General features: G+C 36.9%; 1 protein-coding gene across 3 annotated transcripts in view; it reads left to right on the top strand.

Moving 5' to 3' along the window:
• Ptpro (protein tyrosine phosphatase receptor type O) overlaps positions 1–19,662 on the top strand; it is a 233,533-nt gene that overhangs the window by 180,393 nt on the left and 33,478 nt on the right. For 2 of the 3 annotated variants that reach the window (XM_074075998.1, XM_074076000.1), the window contains 6 exons: positions 2,776–2,915; positions 5,713–5,845; positions 7,696–7,816; positions 11,352–11,420; positions 14,012–14,095; positions 19,260–19,295. In XM_074075998.1, coding sequence (XP_073932099.1) covers positions 2,776–2,915; positions 5,713–5,845; positions 7,696–7,816; positions 11,352–11,420; positions 14,012–14,095; positions 19,260–19,295 — 583 coding nt within the window. The remainder of the gene's footprint in view (positions 1–2,775; positions 2,916–5,712; positions 5,846–7,695; positions 7,817–11,351; positions 11,421–14,011; positions 14,096–19,259; positions 19,296–19,662) is intronic. The other variant, XM_074075999.1, reaches the window with a different exon arrangement.

Raw genomic sequence — 19,662 nt, 5'->3', positions numbered from 1 at the left:
TATTTACATCTTTGAGAGCCTTTATAATAGTCTTTGACCCTAAATCATTTAAATCTGATTATTTTATCAATGTGATCAATATTTTTAAAAGGCAAGAAACATAAAAATTCAAGCCCAATGTGTCTGAGTTGTCTGATGCTGGTCAATAAATAAGATATATTGAGTACTGGCAGGTGGGTAGTTCCAGGTGAAGACAAAGTAATTTATAACACATTATGTCCTTAAAGAATCTAGTAGGATCTAGTAGAATCAGGACTTCACTCACATAGATGAAAAAGGTAATAGTAAAGGCATCAGAAGATTGGAGAAGGAGTAGAGCATTAAGACACAGAGTTATCAGATAAGGATTCAAGGAGAGGTAAGATTTTTTATTGACCTCAGAACAAGCAGAATAAAGAAGGGGAAATTGTGAGTGGACAGAGCACTGCTAAATGAAGGGGAGTGGGAAGCCTGGCCATCCCAGCAGGTAGCATGGCTGTTGTTGGAAGGATGGTGGTGAGTTGGATGATAATAGCATATAGCCAATATAAGCAGATCTTTAAAATTTGATGTGTAAGGTAAGATACAATAAACATTGCACAGATAGGGTTAACATGAACCAAGTGATATTCTTAGCTGATTTAAGCTATCATTGACAAAATGGAGAAAGAACTGATTAAAGGTAGCAAAAAGGGGCAGAGGACCTCATAATGATTAATGAGTGAGGTGACAAAAGTTCAGACATGAAATATAATTTAAAAAGTAGGTAAAAGGAATACCTAATGAGAATTGTTTAATAAAAAGACATACTATGTGGGACTGAGAAGTGGTCAGTCTCAAAATTTTTTACTTAGACAGCTGAATAAGTAGTTATATTCATAGGCGAGTAGGGAGTCTTTGGAAGATAGAAATGATTTATGAGAAGGGAAGGTTGCCAGGTTCAGTTTTGAGTGAACAGAGTTTGAGGTAATAGTGAGACATTAGAGTAAGCATAGATGATAAATAATGGAAAATGCAGGTGTGAAAGGCTGGATCCAGAGACTCAGGTTTGGGCAATATTCATGTGCAATAGTGAAACTGATTTTTATCTATCTACCAGGAGGGAAAATACATATACCCAGGGATTCTGATCACAGACCAAGGATTCTGACTCTAAAAAGCAATTCTGTAGTGTGTATCTTATAAAAAGAGAAAGTCCAGCCTCTGCCTAACCAGTCATCCAACTCCATCACAATGCCCTCACACTTGCTTCCAAAGCTCCAGTTCTACAGGTCAGGATCACTGCAGAGCTTACACTCTGGCTCATAATTCTGTCAGAGATGACAGTTAGGAGGAATGTGGGAGCAGAAATTGGCCTCTGTGCATCAGCAAAAACTCTCAGTTTCATCAGTTTCTCTTCCTCAGAAGAGAAATAAGACAGTACAATCCCTGGAGGTACTGACAGTTCATTGCAAATGAAAAAGGGATCCTGACATTAACTGTGACCATTGCTTGCCACAGACTAATTCATCCTTTCCTCTTTCACCTCTCCCAACTAGCCTTGTCAAGTTGCCACTGGAAAGGAATGTGCTACTTTTCAGTTAGACTCAAGATTCGATTACCTGCAATAAATCTACCAAGAATGCTTTTGATCTACTTCTTTTGTCTGGACAGTGCCATAATTTTGATGATATTGTAGAAAGAAGGTCCAAACCTTCCCTCGAAAGATCTGTCAAAGGGCTCAATTGACTTACAGGACTTTTTCAAGAACTGATGAAAGCCAGACTCTGGAGACCAGACTTGAGAGAATAGGCACAAAGGGAAAAAAGAAATCCAAGTAACAACAGTGGGAGACCTACAACAGATATCTAGTTTTCTGACAGAGACATGCAGATGGGGACAGTACACTGCTATGCCAACTAGTGGGCAAGATACAAATGTCCACCCAAGCCATAACGAGAGGGACTGACAGCAAATAACAGGGGCCTCAGCTTCAGACCTTAAATTCAGGCTCAGCCCTTTACATATTGGGGGATCTAGAAGTACAGGCAACATTCAAAAGATAGGGTCAGAGGCAGAAGACCAGGAGCAGAGACACAAGCACAGAGCACTCACAAGAACTGTGGACAAGGCAAGGGTTGATCTCAAGTCATCCAAGTCAGAGACCTGTTACTGGAAATGAGCATGAAGGGGTATAGTAAGCATAGTATGGCTTCCTTGATTAATGGGTTAATTTATTGATCAAGTTAAAATGTCTATGATAAAAAAATTTATCTATCTAGTCCCATCAATCCTTTCCTTTAAAAATCCTGTTATTTGTTTAGCTTTATCCCTCTTCATTTTGACTAAATTTTCAAGAAGCTATTCCTCAGACTGAATTATTCCAGTGAATCTCCAGAGAAGAGAAGACAGGTTATTTGCAAAGTACCAAGCAATCTCTTCACTAGAAGGGAGCCCACCATTCTGTTTTCCCAGCAGTTTTTAAGTACAGATTTTCAGGTCATTCAGAAAGTTCTGTATTATCAGGACAATGCTAACTCTAAGACAGATGACACAAAAACTATTAATAGATGAGGGCTGTAATAAAGCTGAAGTAGAAAACAGAAGTGTTCCAAAAAGAGAAGTATGAAATGGAAGGAGAGTGAGACAAAATATTGTGCCTTCTGAGCTAGATGTTTGCCTTTGAGAAAGGGCACATTGCCAAAGCAATACAAAATCTTTATGGGCTCTTAAATACCACATATGGATTTTCTACCTGCTTACTGGTGAAAGAAGAAATACATTAACTTAAATTCTTCTTAATATTTCTTTCCTCAGAACCAGCTCCTCCCAAATCACTCTTTGCAGTGAACAAAACGCAGACGTCGGTGACTTTGCTGTGGGTGGAGGATGGCATAGCTGATTTTTTCGAAGTCTTTTGTCAGCAGGTTGGCTCTCGTCGGGAAACCAAACTCCAGGTACTGTCCATTTTGATTTTCATCTTCTGAGTTAATTTTGATGAAGACTTATTGTCTGAGCAAAATTAAAATCTATTTCCTTAAACTATGGAAAGTGAAAACTGTCCACTGACTCTTTTTGTATTTCAGAAATTACCATTAGTATGCTTAGATCAAACCCATACTTTGAGAAGTTTTATCTTTGTGAGGATCTTTTGTCCTTAGCCAATCCAGGACATACAGAGGAATAAAGGAACTGGTTTATTTTTCCTATTAGGTACTAAATTGATCAAGGGATGAAGACCTGTGTTATAAAATATAATTTAACAAACTTGAACAAATGATCAGTTTGGGGAAAGGCACTGTATAGAACACAAATGGTAGAAACAATACTTGCTTTCAAAAAGTTCATGTAACTATGGTTATTATATAAGTATAGAAATAAATCAAGTAAAATATGAGTGTCATAAGGTTCATACTACCAAGAGAATTTAAAAGAAATATGAATACCAAGATAGTAAGGAGGACAATTTTATTGAAAAGCAAAGTCTGAGAGACAGTTATTGCTTGAAGCCTCAGAATCATAAATAGCAGGAATGATTAAAATATTTTTTGCATAGAATTTAGACCTAAAAATAGTAACAATATAAGATCATTGTAGAAGGGTCTGTTGGGAGGGGGACCAGGAGGAGGGAGAAGGGGAAAGGAGAGGGTGGTGGGGTGAATATTACTGAAGTACATGATGATAGATAGATAGATAGATAGATAGATAGATAGATAGATAGATAGATAGAATGAACATACATTATACATACATATGTATATATGTATATATAGCATAATAAAAGGCTGGGGCATGGGTAAAGTAGTACAGTACTTTCCTAGCAAGTAAAAGGCCCTGAATTTAACCCTAGTACTGTCCAAAAATAAATAAATAAAAGTAAAGCCTACTAAAACTCACTAAGAACTACTAAAAGGGAGGAGGAATAGAAGTTGAAAAAGAGTAACAGAGGGGATGAAGATGGTCAAAGTCCATTATATGCATGTGTGTGAGTATCACAATGAAATCTCTTTGTGCAATTAATTTATGCTATTTTTAAAATTTGGGGAAAAAAATACCTTGATTTTCATCAGGTCAGAATGAATGGAAGGAAAGATGAACCAGCAGCCCCAGGAGTGGGAAAGCCACCAAAAACATATTTTAAAGCCGTAGTGGACGAGAAAGTGTAGGTTAGTGAGGGACTTCTCACACTGCTGTGTATAAACTGATACTTTGAATATGAATAATTAATGCTTTTTAAATAATGAAGTTCATAAAATTGAGAGGGAAAAGGAATTGCTGGAAATATAAATCTCTTCACATTGAACGCTAAGATAATTGTCTTTGATTCCTTTCCCTTTTTGATATTCTCTTCTACAAAGATACCTCTTTTTTGATCTGCACTGAGTCTTTTATTCAAAAAATTCCTTTTTAAAATAACTGCTCTGCCAGTAATGAATTTCCTTCTCTAACTGAAGTGATTTCTTCCTTTAAAAGCACAATGTTAGTCAGCTATTTGCTACAACGGAGTCCTGTGAGCAAATCTTTTTCCCTTAGAATCATGCTTTTATAGAACATGGAGTGGAATCAGTGCTGATGGCTGTCATCTTTTTAGGCAGGGTGTTTCAATATTCTGTTTTGAAAAGGAGTGTTAATGCTGGCTTATCTCTATATTGTGCAGTAATACTGGTCACTAATCTTGCCATTAGCAAGATTAGCAATAATCTTGCACTTATTGCACTTATTGCACTTAGCAATAAGTTTTACTAAAAATTAGCTAATATGAAGTATTTCTGAATACACCAAGTTACCTTACCTTTGTGGGTGTCATGTGAGCTGAGAATGAAGATAAAGGGGTAAGGTTCTTATGATATAAAGAACGGCTACAACCAAAAAGATGAAGACCAATTCCCACAAACAAGTACTTCATAGAAAAATAAATACAAAAGATTCTTGACCATAACGAAAAATTGTCCAACATCATAAAGACAATAAAACTCAAAGATATAATTTCCACTGCAGATATGCCAGGTTGGAAAGGATGAAAGAAACAGGCATTGTCACATATCAGTGGTAAGCAGGTAAATTAGAAAATGTCTTGGAGGGACTATTTTTCAATAGTTTTCCATATAAAAAATGTACACATTTCAACTGACTAATTCAACTATTTAGGAATATATGAGTGTACACATATGCATATATGCACGTATGTTCACATGGATTTTGTGTGTGCAAACACATACACACATATATATATATATTGATATGCATTAATATGTTCCCATATTTACGACATGATGTTCAGTATAGCATTGTTTGCAATAGCATAAGAAATTCAGACACCACTTACACCTTCATCAGTTGGTGAAATAAACTCTGATTTCTCAATGAATTTCTGTGCATCCCTTAAAAAGAATGAAACAGCGTAATCTGTAGTGCTATGGAAACAGTGTGAAATATACTAATACTGAGGTAAAAAATAAGCAGAGCAGTGAGTAAACAATGTCATCATTTATGACTTTAACTATGTCTTACGTGTTTATACATCCATAAAATACATATAGGAAGAATATGCCTGAGAGCAGTGGCTGCTTCCATGAAGGGGAGTGGGGTAGATGGGAACTAGAGAAAAAAGGAAATATTCTTCCCTGTTACCTTCTTCTGTCTCTTAATTTTTTTGGCTCTGTCCATGTATTACCTCCTCAACTATGAAAAATAATTTTACAAACAAAGCAGATGGAGATAACATGAAGCGTATTGTATTTTCTGCATTTCCAGGAACCAATTGCGGTTTCTTCTCATGTTGTGACCATCTCCAGCCTCCTTCCTGCCACAGCCTACAACTGTAGCGTCACCAGCTTCAGCCATGACAGCCCCAGCATTCCCACATTCATAGCTGTCTCGACAATGGGTAATTATATACGTTCCTGGAATCTAACCTTTGAACATTATTTCTTCCATATTTTCCTTAATTTTCCCTTTTAAATATACATGTTCTATCCTTTTAGTGTAATAAGTGTTCCATTGAAAATATTCCAAACTGTGGGGTCAGGGAATTCTTAATGTCATTCCCAAAGTGAATTTATTAGAAATGTGACTTAGGGATAGATATGTGTTGTCTCTGAGCCTTTTAAAATCTGTATTATTATAATAATGCACACATTTTAGTTTGTGTTGAAACTTAGAAGTAAAATACAGAAAGCGCTAGAATATGTTGCTACATGCAAGTTGCTACCACCAACATCATCGTCACCATTATCCTCATTGTCAGTGCCATGATCAACTAAGTTTCATCTGTTAGCCTTGGTTCTTGTTGCTGATCAAAAAGTGGCAAAAGTGAATTTCTAGATCAAAGCAAGAAAGTTTCTAATCCAGCAGGAAGCGCCAATGAGAAAATTAGAAGTCAATGAAGTATCTAGAATGTTTGCCTCCTTATCTTTTTCTCAGTTGTATCATGCATGCTATTCCCTGTGAGAGTCTCATTTCCCAAGCTGGGATCCTCTATTAAGCCCCATGTAATACAATCACTCTTTCTAGCACACAATTCCTTTACTGGCTTCCTTTTTTATTTCTGTACTATTACTCATATATATTTAGCTGTTAGAGTGAGTGATAACTGCCATGGGCTTTTTTGGCTTTCAGGTTTTATTTCATTTTGCTTCAGAAGATAGGGCAAAATATTTCAATGGTGTTTCATCTCTAATCTAGTTGTACTTTTCTAAGTATATTTTAATGTCAGTTACTCCTTGTCATCTGCTCTGGGACCTAGAACAGCAAGTGATTTCACTAGGAAGGCCTGTCTGCAAGTAAGAAAAATGAGGCACAGAAAGGTAGGTGATGTAGCTTCCCCAAGTGGCAGCCAGCAGGCATGTGAGCTTGGTTAAACTCTTCTGACCAAGAGTTGAATGTTCTTTTTGTCCAAGTACTCAGTCCACAAACTGAAGGTAGCCCAAGTGAGAAGCCTCAAATACCCAAAGCCTCAGGGATCCATTCTAGGATTGCTTTTATCAGAGTCTCCTCTGGCCCACTTTGAAGAGCTTTATAAAGATATTTATCATACGTCCCTGCCTTTGACATCCTGCTTGTGCATGTAGTGTGAGGAGGTAGGTAACATGTAAGTGCTGTAGAAGACCGGTCGCTATTTAAAGTACATGTAAGCCACACAACCCCTGTTTCTAAGGACCCTCCAACTAGCTTTCGTCTCTAGAGTTGTGCAGATGGAAAATGCTAAACATATGGCTACAGATTGTCAGGATGCCTGCTTCTCGTAGTGCATGAAGTGCTACAGCAGATGGGAGCGCACTGCTGCCTTTCTCATATACATTATTAGTTGTAAGCAAAGTATGCAGAGGGGCTTTTCTGGCTTCAAAGTCATGGGCATAAAATTAGAAGCTGCCACCCTGTAAACGTTCAAAAATGTTCATGATAATACATGGTAATGACTTTTAGATTTTAATTTTCTAATAAGTTTAACCTACAGCGTACCACTCTTCACATTTTATAATTGCTCTTTATAAGAACATCCTGTGTGTTGTAGGTCTTTGAAACATATGCAGTTCTTCCAGGTATGTGAACACTGTTTGTTAGTCTCTTATTTACAGATGAGGACACAGTCACTGTTGGCTTGGAGGAACATGGTTGTTACCGTGATTGTCATCATGATAAATTCTGCTCTTGTGATTTGATGAAAGCAATAAATGGTTTCTCTTAGCTTCCAGTATAGTGGAACCTGTAAGGACAACGTATGACTTCTCTCTTCAGTTACAGAGATGAATCCTAATGTGGTGGTAATCTCAGTGCTGGCCATCCTCAGCACACTTTTAATTGGACTTCTGCTTGTTACCCTTGTCATTCTTAGGAGAAAGCATCTCCAAATGGCTAGGTAAGAGAAGCTTTGTTAATGTTTTATCCAGCATCTTAAAAATATTTTATTTTTATGTGTATAACTTTTGTACAGTGGTACATTTGATCTCAGTTATGAGTGTCTCTTTCTACTTTATATGTTTTCTAAGTAAATATTTACATAATTACATTAGAAAATATTGGTATTTAAATGGTAAACCAAAAGATTGCTTGTTTCCAAAAAGCCAGACCTCTTGCTATCAATCCTGACATTTTGACTAAGGTAGAAAGGAGAAAAATAGAGGGGATGAACAATTTGGTTATAATACAAATAACATGGATACATATGTCACAATGAAACTCCTTGTATAACTATCTTAAACAAACAAAAAGTGTCTTTTTTTTCAAAATCAGAGAACAGGAAGGCAAAAATAGGCCCTGTCTAAGGAGGTTGGTGCCTGTGGTAGAGGGAGGAGGGTATAGGAAGATGAATATGGTAGAAATATTATGTTCACATGTGTGTTAATGGAAAAATGAGACCAGGTGAAACTATTCCAGGAATGGGGGAAGGGAGGATAAAGGAGAATGATGGAGGGTAGTTCAACTATGATATATTGTAAGAACTTTTGTAAAGTCACAATGTACCCCCAATATAATAATAAAAAAAGAAACTAACATTTTATGAAGCTCATTCAGACATGTTTAGAGTAAAAGAATAATCCATATCTGTTTCATATGATTAATGAAAGGCATTAGTAGAAATGGAAGCCACAAGAATAGGAAGAAAAATCTTCTCACTCTTCTGTTGTCTTATCAGAAAATATTTGTAGCCTAGTGGCTCAAGCCTGGAATGCTAACTACTCAGGAGACTGAGATCAGGATCATAGTTGGAGGCCAAGTGGAGCAAAAAGCTCATGAGATCCCATCTTAACCAATAAAAGGCTGGGGTGGCTGCACATGCCTGTCATCCTAGCTACGCAGGAAGCATAAATAGGAGGATTGTTGTCTCTGCCAGCCCAGGCCTAAATGCAAGGCCCTATTAGAAAAATAACTAAAGCATAAAGGGCTGGAGGTGTGGTTCAAGTGCTAGAGCACCTGCCTAGCAAATGTGAGCCCTCAGGTTTAAACCCTGTACCACCAAGGGAAAAAAATGTAGAGTTTATAATTAGTTCCACTAGAGGTGTCTTACTAGTTCCATTCTGATAACTCCGGGTTGCATCCAGGTTAATTTTTCTTATAATTAGAGAAGACCCTCTGCCCCTTTTTTCAGGTGTTGGGGACAGGACTCAAGGCCTTGCACATGCTAGGCAAGTACCTACCACTGAGCTAGAAAAGCCTTTTATTGTGGTATTTCCCTATTCTTTTGACCACTGATGCCTTGCTTCTTTGAGCACCACTGGGGTGGGAAATTTGGCTTAAATTTATATTTGTCCAGTTTTAGCATACTGAATTGCAAATCAATATCCTTTTCCTTTCTTGGAGTTCTATCATTCACACATTCATAAATAAATGAGTCCATTCCCATAGTGATTTAATCAGAATTATAGAGCATATTCAAAGGAAAGCCAGACTTCCAAGCTGCCCAGGAGGAACTCATAATTTAGCTAGAGATATGCACATGGATATTTAAAGGTATAAGCTGATCTGGAATGCAAATGAAATGAAAATGGAAAGCCATAAAAGTAGAAAAGATGGTTGATTTTAAACATGAAAATCGGCTTCATCAGGGTTAACACTTGAATGCATCTCAGAACAGTAAGGAGGAGCTGCTATTACACTATGGCTGGAGTGTGGAACTCTGAAATTGCTTTCCTCAAGGTCAGTCCTTGATTTATGATCTGATCTGTCTGAGCTTGAACAATCATCAAATCTTTATTCATTCTTTTAACAAGTATGACCTGACTCCTGCCATGTGTCAGACCTCTCTGGTTACTGGGGGTATAGCAATATATGGTACTGCCAAAAATTTACCCTTCAAGGAGCCCATATTCCATGGGAAGATAGACAGTAAAAACAAAGATGTAGATAACACCACTGCATGGTATGTTAGCAGGTTACAAAAGCAAATAATGAGGAAGAGTAAGGGATAGTAGCAGTATGAGCATAGGGAGAGGAGGCCTGGGAGGTGTGTAGGTTTCATTGACAGAGTGACATTTTTAAGCAAAGACTTGAATAAAATATGAAAGAATTAGCCTTGTGTTATCTATGGGAAGAGTGTGCCCAGTAGCAAGAGTAGCCAGTGCAAAGGCCCTGGGGAAGAAGCATTAGCATATTCAAAGACTAGCAGAAAGGACAGTCCAACTAAAGCAGAGGAGACAAAGGGAAGAATAACAGGTGATGTCAGATCATAAAGGACCTCAGCTTTTACTCTGAATACTGTGGTCAGCCATAGCAGAGTTTGGGGCCCTAAGCCTAACACATCTGACTCATATTTTAATACTTTCATTTTGGCTTACACAGAAAACAGGCTTATAAAGGCAAGGAAAAAGCTGGGGGAGTTGTTGCAGTATTGTCATGTAGCTGGGATTGTAGGCGTGAGCCACTGGCAACTGGCCTCCAAACTTCTTCTACTCTATGAACTATAATCCCACAAACGAAATGCTATTAGTTGGGATGTGTCCACATTATCGTAGGTCAAAGCGATAGAGCTGATAGTCACCACAAAAAAGCACCATAATAAAACGCGCGCTGGGCGCCAGTGGCTCATGCCTAGAATCTTGGCTACTCGGAGGGCAGAGATCAGGAGGATTGTGTTACAAGGCCATCTCTGGGCAAATAGTTCCTGAGACCTTATCTCGAAAATACCCAACACAAAAATGGGCTGGTAGGGTGGTTCAAGTAAGAGAGCTTGCCTAACAAGTGTGAGATCCTGAATTCAAACCCTAATACCACTAAAAAATAGATAAATAAATAAAACGCAAAAAAAGAAGACATGACAACAGTTCAGCCCTGAGTAGTAGCAGTGACAGTGGGAGAAGTGACCAGATTGTGGATTTGCTAACTAATTGAATGTAGGTTGGAAGTATACGAAGGAATCAAGGATAACCACAGGTTGCCATCAGTCTGAGAGAAAACTCCAGTTTCAAAGAGGACCTGGAGATGTTAAGAGAGAAAAAGTTTGGCGGAAGTAAACAACCCAACATGGTCCACTGTTGTTATTAGTTGGACATCAAAGTACTGTAAAACAAAACCCGACAGAAATTTTTTTTGCTAAAAATGGAAACTCCTCAGTTTATGTAGGAGAGTTTTTAATACCTTACTAATGAAGACTTTGTGAAAAATATTATGCCCAAAAATGGAAAGGTATTTATTTTAGGATCGTGAATGTCCTCTGGCAAAGATGATGAGCTGAATCCTTTGGACTCAAATAGTTTGTTCTGCAACATTACAAAAGACTGATTTTGTTTTTCTGCTTTGCATTGCTGGCAAAAAGAGGAAAACAGAACTTACATTGCCTTTCTGCTTTTTAATTTGATGCTGTCATGATGAGCCTGTAGCAGATCTTTCTACTTTCACATCAGGTAAAGAGTGCTTCATCCAGCGGTAACCTTGATTCTGCGGTTTCTTTCAAACAGGGAGTGCGGAGCAGGGACCTTTGTCAATTTTGCCTCCTTGGAGCGGGATGGAAAACTTCCCTATAATTGGTGAGTATTGTTTTGGGACAAGCCTCTGGAGAGCTTAGCTTTGCTGTGTGCTCCAAACTTGAGTGTACAATCTTTAGGCGATAAATAACTATCTCTTCTTGTCCTTTCATAGTGTCAGTGACCGTGAACTTACAAAGGCAAGGTCTTCACAGGATATACTGGTTTCTGTAAGCTTGATACAGTTCCAAAGTAGAAAAAGTGCCCTAGTCTGCTCTATATTGCTTTATTGAACAAAGGGCTGGAACAGTTGTGCAAGGAGCCCGTTGCTATGCCAAAGGCCACACATAGGAGTCACACTGTGCAAGGGGAAAACAGAGGCCCCAGGGGAGACTGCACCAGAGCTGCAGAAGACAGAGCAGCGTCTCCACTGAGGATGTGCATCTCAGTGCTTAGGGATGTAAGCCACCACTTCTGCTCAAAATCCGGTGGAAGTGTGCAGTCCAAGGACTCTCAACTCTTATCCAGATTAATAAGTATCAAAGCCAAAGACGTACTGTAAGAAAACATGGCCTCAATGTTTTCTTATGATTGAGTATTAAGAACCTAGTAGGAGGCCAGCTACTCCAGAGGCAGAGACAGGAGGACCATGGTTTGAGCCAGTCTGGGAGAAAGATTAGCAAGGTCCTCTCTCAACAAATAAACCAGGGTGTAACCATGCATGTTTGTAATCTCAGCTTCTTGGGAAGCAGAGGGAGGAGGAGCACAGTCTGAGGCCACACTAGGCAAAAGAGTGAGACCCAATCTGAATCATAACTAAAAGCAAATAGAACTTGGGGCATGACTCAGTGGTACAGCACCTGTCTAGAAAGCACAAGACCCTGAGTCCATTCCCCAGTACTGCCAATAAAAAAAAGAAAAAGAACAAGAACCTAGAAGGAGGAGATGTTTGCAAAGTTAAAAAGCATTATCAAGAGATTGAATTGGTTTCCATTATACCTAACCATAATGAGTGAGAATTATCAGCTCTATCTAATTCAACCAATATCCAATAACTTCACTAATTAAGTAAACATTCCACTTGAAACCAGCACTTCCCACATGATCTAATTTGTTTCTGTTGCAAGCAACCATACAAAGTATATTTAAGTACACTGATTTCATATTAATTTCATAAGTGATTTTTTCTATCTTCTAGCCCCCCTCCCAAAAAATAGTTAATCTTAAAGAACTATACATGGGAGATCAGAAAGTTTACTGTAGAAAGACAATGAGGGAGGGAGGACTTTATATAAAATACAGGTTCTACCTCCCTTAGTGTACGTGATGCCTACTCTAGGTGAAAATCTAATTGAAGCAGGATTCTTTTCAGCAAGACAATTTCATGTAGTTTTTAAATTTGAACATGAATATAATTTTGATATTAATAAAGAGAACCTTATAAATCCTCGATGGTTAAAATTTAGGAAACATTACTAGGTTTTGTTCAAATATATTAGCACATTTCCCAAGATTAAGAGATTTATTCACTGTTTCCTGCCTGACTTGCCCTTAAAAAATTCTTGTCCCAAGAGCAGTGACGTATGGCCTTCTAGGAACTGACTCAATTTTACTTGTCACCTAGGAGAGCTCTGTACTGACTGACTCCATATCCAGACACAATTTGTAAAATTTATGGAAGACCAGTTTGGGGAGACCTGAAGCAAAAGAGAAGTCACTTTAGGACCTTTCTATAAAATCAAGCAAATTCTCCTGCAGCTCTTTGTGAAGACAGTTTTGCCACAAGTAGCATTTTCTGGCTGTCTGAGAATAGACATCTCAGTGGGGATTTGTCATAACTAAAGTGACAAGGCAACAGCATTCCTTCCTCTAATTCTGAGAATAACTATAGATGCAGCCACAGGAGATTGTTACATTTACAAGAATAACTGTTCAGAATTAGAAGTGGTTTAAGTCTCTGACAGTGGATTCCAACCAAACATTTTTAAATCAAGATTCTGAATTAGAATTAAAGTGAAACTAAATTTCTGTCCACTCTATTGTGTATCAGTGAGGTTATAGACCAGGCAATTGATGAGCAGTTCATTTTGAGTGAATAATACATATTTCATATCATAGGTTTGTTTTAAAGACTATTTTTTAGAAATTTAATGCCAATTTAAACTAACAACAATATAGAAAGTCACAGCTTGGTAAGGATGTGACTCTAATGTTCAGTTTTCCCTAGAATCAGTGTAAATAACCTGACCACTTATATCTCCACACTAGCTGCTGTTTAGGTATCAAATATAGTATAGAGGTTTCTTAAAATAGGTTTCCGGGTACTTTCTAAGAGTAAGACTTTTAAGAACCTCATTAAAATGAATGCAAAATGTAATCACCTAATAGCAGACTAATTGTCACAAAATAAGTTGGAAGAAATGCATCTGATTATAATGAGGTCTTGTGTGAAGATAAACTGATTTCGTCAATACTGTAGCATTTAAGCCCTCACGTTTAAATTCTACAGAATGGAATGATGTTAAGATTGTAATTAAGGTGCTTTTCAGATGAACTGATCGTGGTGGGTAATTTAGTGATACCTGTTCATAGTTGGTTTTACTAACTCTTGCCACTGCTTCATCTTTACATCTGTTATTTATTAATGCTCACAGGCGTAGGAGTCTATTTGCTTTCTTAACCCTGCTACCTTCATGTCTTTGGACTGATTATCTTTTGGCATTTTATATTAATCCTTGGTAAGTGATTTTTTTATTGTTTACCTAACCCAGTCTTTAAAAGTTAGCTGTAAAAAGTAAACAAATGGACAGTTTTTCTTTTTAATTGTTTTATGTGTTTGGAGCATCTAAAATTATTAATCATGGCTGGAAATACATTAAAGCTATTGGTGGTACCAGGATGCCCTTGATGGTTTCCCAATTAAATTTTTCTCTTGTGATATTCTTGGCAAGTTTCTCTTTCATTTGTTACCAGTTATTTCTTTCTTCATTGAGTCCATCCATTGGCTTCCCATTTTAATTGATGAGACTTTGTTTTTCCTTCCCATCTTCATACATTAGATTCAGGAAGGCAGAAAAACCAGAGTCCATATTCTGTATTTGGGGACTTCCTTGTTTTTATAATAATTAACTCACTGGCTAGTAGAATAGTTGACTATGTGCAAACCTCTTCATGTAATTAACTCACTTAATCTGCCCCACAATTCTGCAAAGAGTATTACTGTCCCCTTAAAGATGTGAAAAGACAGTTTTTAAGAGATTAACTGTCTTAATGTCATATACCACCACACAAGAAATCCAGGTTCCAAACCCAGAAAATCTATTCTTACCACTGTAAAAATGCAACTTCTTTTTATTTGTTATTTTCTTGACTTCCAAGTCATTGTAGTGAGTCTTGAAATGCATCATTTTTGGGTTTCTAATATGTAATAATAATAACAACAACCTGGAATTCTGAGACTGAAGAATCTAGAATGATGATTTATTTTTCCTAAGTCATAAGAGAAATGGTTATCAGCTAACCAGGGAAATAACAGAAAAAGCCACTGTTCTTAAATAATACTATATGGTTTTTAGGTAGTAAATTACGAAATGATCCAGGATGTAGACAACTTGAGATGGACCCAAAACAAAGCAATAACGGCTGATAGATTAACTGAAGTCATAGAGTGCCTGCCTCGCAATTGTGAAGCCCTGAGTTCATCCCCAGCACTGCACACACACACACACACACACACACACCACAATAAAGATATCTCATGGACTGGAAAAATGGCCCATGGGGCTTTAGGAGCTGTGAAAACCAACCTGTAGAGTTCTCATTCAAAAAGGCAGTTGCTCAAATGTTCTTCCACTCCTCTGAAAACAGACTAAATATAGGTGGCAGAATTTAGGATTCCAAGTTGCGCTGGACAAAATATCAAAGAAGACTTCCTCAAAATAAGTATTGCTAATACCTGAGTATGTATCTTATTTAAAAAGAAAAAGTAACTATAGGAAAGTTTCTGAAATGAGGTCACCGAGGATCTATATATAAGAAACTCAGAGGTGCATGCTGGGTGAAAGACCATTCCCTGTGATTCTGAATGTTGTTTTAGTTTTCAGTGTAGGAGTTCATTATAACCAACTCAGTGTTTTCGGTATTTAGCATCCGTTTTTAGGTATGAGTAGTACACATCAGTTCCATCTTGACCTTCAAAATATAAATTGATTTTTAAGTAAACAAGGATTCTCCCTATCATTAGAATACTTGTAATGAATGTCCTTAAAACCAAAGTACATTGTGCATAATCTTACATTCATTTTCCCACCTCATTCTTTCAGACTTTCTCATTTGCCACAGGTCATTTTTAAACTTCTATCAGGCAGGCCTATGCTTATTTGCATGTCTTTCTTAAAGCTCTGCTAATGAACACATCTTTGAATTGCAGCAACCCTTTTAAGGTCTGTTATTGACAGTATTGACTGCATAGAAAAAGTTAGGATGGCTTAAAAGCCTTTTCTGTAGTTTTTTGTAGAATTATAAAAGATTTTAGAAGACTGTAAATGGTTATCTCCAGGTGAGAAGAGAAAGCAATACGTAGAGCCCCATGCCTCTTGTCACTTTCAGAAAATTTCACACATATCAACCAGTGAAAATAGACTGAATGTAAATGATGTTCTCAGCTCTAAGCTTGTGCTATGTCAGCTACAATAGAAAAATTCACAGCTCCTGCCCTTCTGGTACAGCTCAGTAGTCACACAATCACTCAAATTCATCTCATAACCATGTATAGTTTCCTCTGCTTTTGTTTGCTAAATGGTCCTTCTGAATTCTCCTTCAGATGTCTTTGTCTTCATATGTCACCTCGCCTGCTAACAACAGCCACAAATAACAGAGCCAGGTCTCATGTCCTAACACACTGTCCAAATTCCTCTCAAAATTACCATTTCTTGGATAATTTTTTTAGGGTTTCTACAACTTTCCTTATGCTTCTGAAGGTTTGAGTAGAAATCAAGAGACTCTGTCAGACAGTCTTACTCAAATCTCTCCCAGGATGGTAGCAGAATCAGCACACAGTACCAATGCCCAGTTAGATTGTCTGAGGATTAGATTCTATGAGGATTTCTAGTTTTAATCACCTTACACCTGTTTCCTTTTGAAGGAATCACCAGCTCTATCTACATTTAATGTGTTTTTTTAACTACCACAGCCACTATCATGCTATACGTAAAACATTCATCTTCCCATTCTAACTCCTAAATGGTTGGCATTTTAAGCATTAAGCAATGTTGAGTTTCAAGGATGGAGGATGATACAAACTAAAGATTTATTGTAAAAAATTTTACAATGATTTCTGTTGGCTCAGGAAGGAGTAAGTAGCACCTATGAATCTGGAAACTTGGAGAGTTTTGTTTTGTCTAACCACTATAAATTCCACACCTTTGATGTTGCATCCTATTCTTTGGAATGAACTTCACTGTGACCTGCCTTCTGACACTGTCAGAGCCATTAAAAGAAAAAACAAAACTTAAGAAGAATGCACCTTACTTTCTTAATGTCATTAGGGTTTTGAGCCTTACCTTATATATAAATAAAGAGAAAGCATACAATCCTGTATGTGTATGTATACCATATTTCTGATGTGTGATCTTTATTGGTTATTTAGAAAGCCTTTTGCAATGAAAAAGCAATAGCGCAAACTTCACCCAAAACTTTTACAATCACTTGCATACACAGAAGCTCTCCACATAACGTGAACTTAAAATTGCTAGTGAAGCCTTAACCTACATGTTCACAAGTAAGCTTTCCCCTCATTTTGGTCTTGCGATTAGTATAGCAACTAAAAATGTAGGGAAACTCTGTTGGTGTTTCAGAGGAGCCTCATAATCATTATTCCTAGTCTTCAGATAGAGGACTACTTCAAAAGTTAGCAAAATCTAAATAGTACAATGAAAGTTGTACACAAATCGTGAAGAAAGACATTTTGTGGAAGTATACTCTGCAAAATATCTGGTAGAATTTTGCATTACACTGAAAGTTCACTCAATAATGAATGAGATGGGAAGGTTAAATGTGTCTCTTCTCCATGAATCAGTTTTCTACGCAGCTGTTGGCTAGGACCAGCTTAATATTTCAACATTAAATTTATTCAGTGTTGCCCTCTTACATACATTTGTTTGTTCTTAGTTTCCCTGAAAGTCTGTGTAGTAGGAAAGCATTTTTTTTGTTCACTCCCAATGTCAGAATATGTTGGCAGCCTCCTGACTCTACCCTGCTGTTAGCCATCTCTGCTGACACTCTGCTTCCTTGGAGCACTAAAGTATTTGGCTGTTACTATAGAAATGAAATAGGGGATTCCTAAAATTAACTAAATTACTGTCACAAGAGCTGAATACAAAGATCTGTAGACAGTTCTTTAGGTTCCCTCATGCCTAAATGACAAAACTATGCCCAATAGTTCAGTGATTTTTTTGAAAGAATGAGAGAGAATATTTATTTCTTCCAAATCCAAGGATTGAAGAGAGGATAAGGGAGAAAACAGGAAAGGACCTTTCCGATTGTCTTTATCTAGAAGTGGGAAGAAATAAAAACTACCTGAAAAGCAGGAACACCAACTTACCTTTTTGGATGTGTCCCTGCAATTTCTGACTACATGACTTCCTCTCTATCCACAAGCTTCAGTCCAACCAGGACCTCACAAGACCAAGTCTAACAACAAATTCTTAATTGAATCACTCTGTGAAATTGTGAGGGTGACATGGCAAAGATGTTTTGTTTCATTTGAATCCAATAAGCATTTATTGGTCATCCACTGTGTTCCATGAACTGTGCCAAGTCCTGGGGGTAGAAAATAGGGTGTACTTGCTGTGAAAAATGTGCCCTTGCAAAGTGCTGTGAGAGCACAGAGAATGAAATGTTTCATTCCTCTAAAGACTTTCAGGGAGTGGAGGGATCCAGACATTCACAAGTTTAAGTATATATAAATATTTTGGTACATGAAGGTACTGACCTTTTGCCTGGTTATTTGCTATTCATGCTTATTTTCTGAAAACTTGAGTGCTTCTATAAAAATATTTAAAGACCATTGAAAATTACTTATAACAAATGTTCACTCTCATATCATTCATATACTAAAATATGTTTTAATACTTACTGTTTTTATAAGACAATAAAATACAATAATGAAGTGTTTCAATAGCCATAATCAAAGCATGGGGTAATTTTGTTTAGTTATTTTACCTCTTATATGAAAACAATTATCCTAAAAGCCCTAAACAAATATAATTAACAAAGAATACATTTGCATTTCCTGTGTTTGAGTTTATATGCTATTAATTAATTAAGAAGCATGCAATAGTTACAATTCTTCAGATAGCTTAAAACCTAGTTCAAAAGAATAAGAACAGTGCCATGGGAGAATTTATAAGGTACATGCCCACACTGATAGCACAAATTATTCACATTGCCTATGAAAATATCAGAAAAGTTTATTTTTGTCTTTAAGAAATCAAGATTTACCTTCTCTACCTTAGCTTCCTCTTTTATTCCTCAATTCTTTCTTCTTGCCTGCAAAATATAGTAATCAGGTAGTAGGTAGTTTAATATATTTACTAAATAGTTTAGCAGCTTAATAATCAGGAGCTATAAACTGTATTTCTAGAACTCAGTTTTTGGCAGATGTGAAATACAAAGTGCAGGCATGTTCCTGAACTCTATTGAGTTTTTTTTTTTAATTAACTGGAAGTTATTATCATTTTCTCCTCATTTAAGCAAAAGTAATTTAACAAACCTGAGGTCTGTTTAATGAAAATTAAATAAAACTGAGGTGCCTAATGTAATTATTTAAAGTTCTCCAAGTTTAATCATTATTTTAACCAATTCTTTTACCCAAATAATTTGTCTCTTTTTTCTCATTCTCAGGAGTAAAAATGGTTTAAAGAAGAGGAAACTGACTAAGTAAGTTTGTCTTTATTTTTAAACAATTTTCATCATAATGATCTTAACTCTCCAAAGTAAAAATGATTACTTTTGACTTCAACTAGAAGGGATGCTTAAGAAGAGGTGAGAGTGTATCATGATAGCTTCGCACAGTACGTGTTGGTGTTTGTTCATATGGATGGAAGTTTACCACACAAAACATGATCAATAAGAACAATCCTTACCACGTGAAATAGAAAGAATGGGTTGTTAGGAATTGTGAAAGTGTTGTAGGAGGACACGTGGAATTCTAAATATATGAAAATCTAATGTTAACTGCATCAAAGGTGAAATTGCTTTGAAATTCTGTGTTTAATTAAAGAAAGGCTTTTGCTCTATTTGATGT

The sequence above is a fragment of the Castor canadensis genome, chromosome 6 (assembly GCF_047511655.1).
Source record: "Castor canadensis chromosome 6, mCasCan1.hap1v2, whole genome shotgun sequence".
Lineage (NCBI taxonomy): Eukaryota > Metazoa > Chordata > Mammalia > Rodentia > Castoridae > Castor > Castor canadensis.
Note: the sequence above shows the minus strand (reverse complement) of the source record. Positions and strands in the feature narration are given on the sequence as shown.